General features: G+C 48.1%; 1 protein-coding gene across 1 annotated transcript in view; it reads left to right on the top strand.

Annotated features, from left to right (window-relative positions):
- Positions 1–221: 221 nt before the first annotated feature.
- The window catches only part of LOC130586999 (butyrophilin subfamily 2 member A1-like), a gene marked incomplete at its 3' end in the record, with an annotated part of 7,211 nt that continues 5,449 nt past the window's right edge, over positions 222–1,983 (top strand). The window contains 4 exon segments of the mRNA XM_057387949.1: positions 222–314; positions 1,041–1,307; positions 1,799–1,838; positions 1,840–1,895. Coding sequence (XP_057243932.1) covers positions 239–314; positions 1,041–1,307; positions 1,799–1,838; positions 1,840–1,895 — 439 coding nt within the window.

Raw genomic sequence — 1,983 nt, 5'->3', positions numbered from 1 at the left:
TTCTCCTTTTCTCCTTTTTCCCTTTCCCATCCCATTCTCAGTTTTCCCTCCCCTCTCCCACCTTCCCATCATTTTCAGGGACTCTCCCCACAGACCCCAAGATCTTCCCAAGGAATTCCCTCCCTGCCCAACCCVAAATCAGGGAATGGGGCCTTGGATCAACCCCAGATCCAATGGGAGCTGGACTCCGATCCCTGAATTCCTCCTTCACCCCTGGAATTTCCCCTTTCCCGCAGGGATGATAATGGCAATGAGAATGGGAATGGGAATCCTGCTGCTCCTCCCGGTGCTCTCCATGCTCCATCCCACAGCGGGTGAGTTTATGGGATCAGGGAATTGCTTGGATGGGAAAGGAACTCTGGGATTGTCCAGTCTGAGATCATTCCCATGGGCCCTGTTATCCCTGTCCTGGGATGTTGAACCCAAGGAATTTGGGAAGGTTGAAGACACAAATTTGGGAATATTGAACACAAAAAATTCAAGGATATTGAACCCAAATTATTTGGGAAAGCTAAACTCGAACAATTCTGGGATGTTAATCCCAAACAATTCCATAATGTCAAACCCAAAGAATTCCAGGATATTGAACCCAAAGTATTTCAGGATATTGAACCAAACAATTTGGGAATGTTAAACCCCCAAAATTCAGGAAGATTGAACCCAATAATTCTGAGAATGTTCAACCAAAACAATTATGGGCTGCTGAACCGAAACAATTCAGGAATGTTGAACCCAAAGAATTTGGGAATGTTAATCCCCAAATAATTTGGGCATGTTGAACTCAAACAATTCCAGAATATTGAACCCAAACAGTTTGGGAATGTTGAACCCAAAAAATTCCAGAAACACTAAACACAGACAATTTGAGAATGTTAAACCCAAAATACTCCAGAATATTGAACCCGAATGATCACAAAATATTGAACTCAGTAAATTCTGGGAATGTTGAACTCAAACAATTCTGGAAATGTTGAACCCTGATGATTCTGGCTGCCCTGGAGCAGGAATTCTGGGATTTTTCCCATCCCTTGGATCCATAGGGACTGTTCCTGCCCCATTGCTGATCCTGGAGGGGCCGGAGCAGGATGGGATCCGCCTGCGGTGCCTCTCGGAGCGCCCCTTTGCCACCGTCCGGCTGCTGTGGACGGACAGGAACGGGGAGAACCTGACGGGAATTCCACTGCCCACGGACACCGGGGATGCCGGCAGCTCCCTGCTGCTCAGGCCGGGATCTGGGAATTCTGCATCCTGCCGGATCATCGATCCCCAGGTCGGGACATCCTCGGAATCTTCTGTCGTCATCGCTGGTGAGACTCCAGGAAAAATGGGAATTGGTGCCAGTTATCCTGGGAATCTATATTTTAGCAGAATAATTCATGGATTTTTAAATTTTTCCATGTGTTTCCCGGTCTTTGAGCCACGGAAAGCTTCCAGATTGTCAGGGATGTTTTTCATTGGGCTTGGGGATGAGGCTTGGGATGGAATTTCCAGTTTAGGGATAGAAAATTCCTGGTTTGAAGATGGGAAATTCCCAGTCTGGGGATGGAAAATTCTTGATTTGGGGATGGAATTCCTGGTCCGGGTATTTGAAATTCCCAGTTTGGGGATGGGAAATTCCCAATTTAGGGATGGAAAATTTCCAGTGAGCTACTCCCACTGGTGTCTGGATCCATGAGAATCTGAATATGTCCCACTGGAGAATTCCCTGCCCCTGGAAGGGGCTGGATCCAGGTCCCTCCCAGCCCAACCATTCCAAGATTCCATGGACAATCCAATATTCCCRGGATTTCTTTTCCAGACATTTTCTTCCCAGCCACCTCCCCCTGGCTCCCAGCGTTTGATGCTCCTGATCATTGGGATCTTCCTGGTGCTGGCGGCCTTTTATAAACTCCGGAGTGAGTCTGGGAACTTCCCTTCCCTTCCCTTCCCTTCCCTTCCCTTCCCTTCCCTTCCCTTCCCTTCCCTTCCCTTCCCTTCCCTTCC

The sequence above is a fragment of the Malurus melanocephalus genome, unplaced genomic scaffold (assembly GCF_030028575.1).
Source record: "Malurus melanocephalus ecotype Western Australia unplaced genomic scaffold, MMel_1.1 scaffold_1452, whole genome shotgun sequence".
NCBI classification, from domain to species: Eukaryota; Metazoa; Chordata; class Aves; order Passeriformes; family Maluridae; genus Malurus; species Malurus melanocephalus.
The sequence above is the reverse complement of the archived record's forward strand: the minus strand, read 5'-3'. Positions and strand labels throughout refer to the sequence as shown.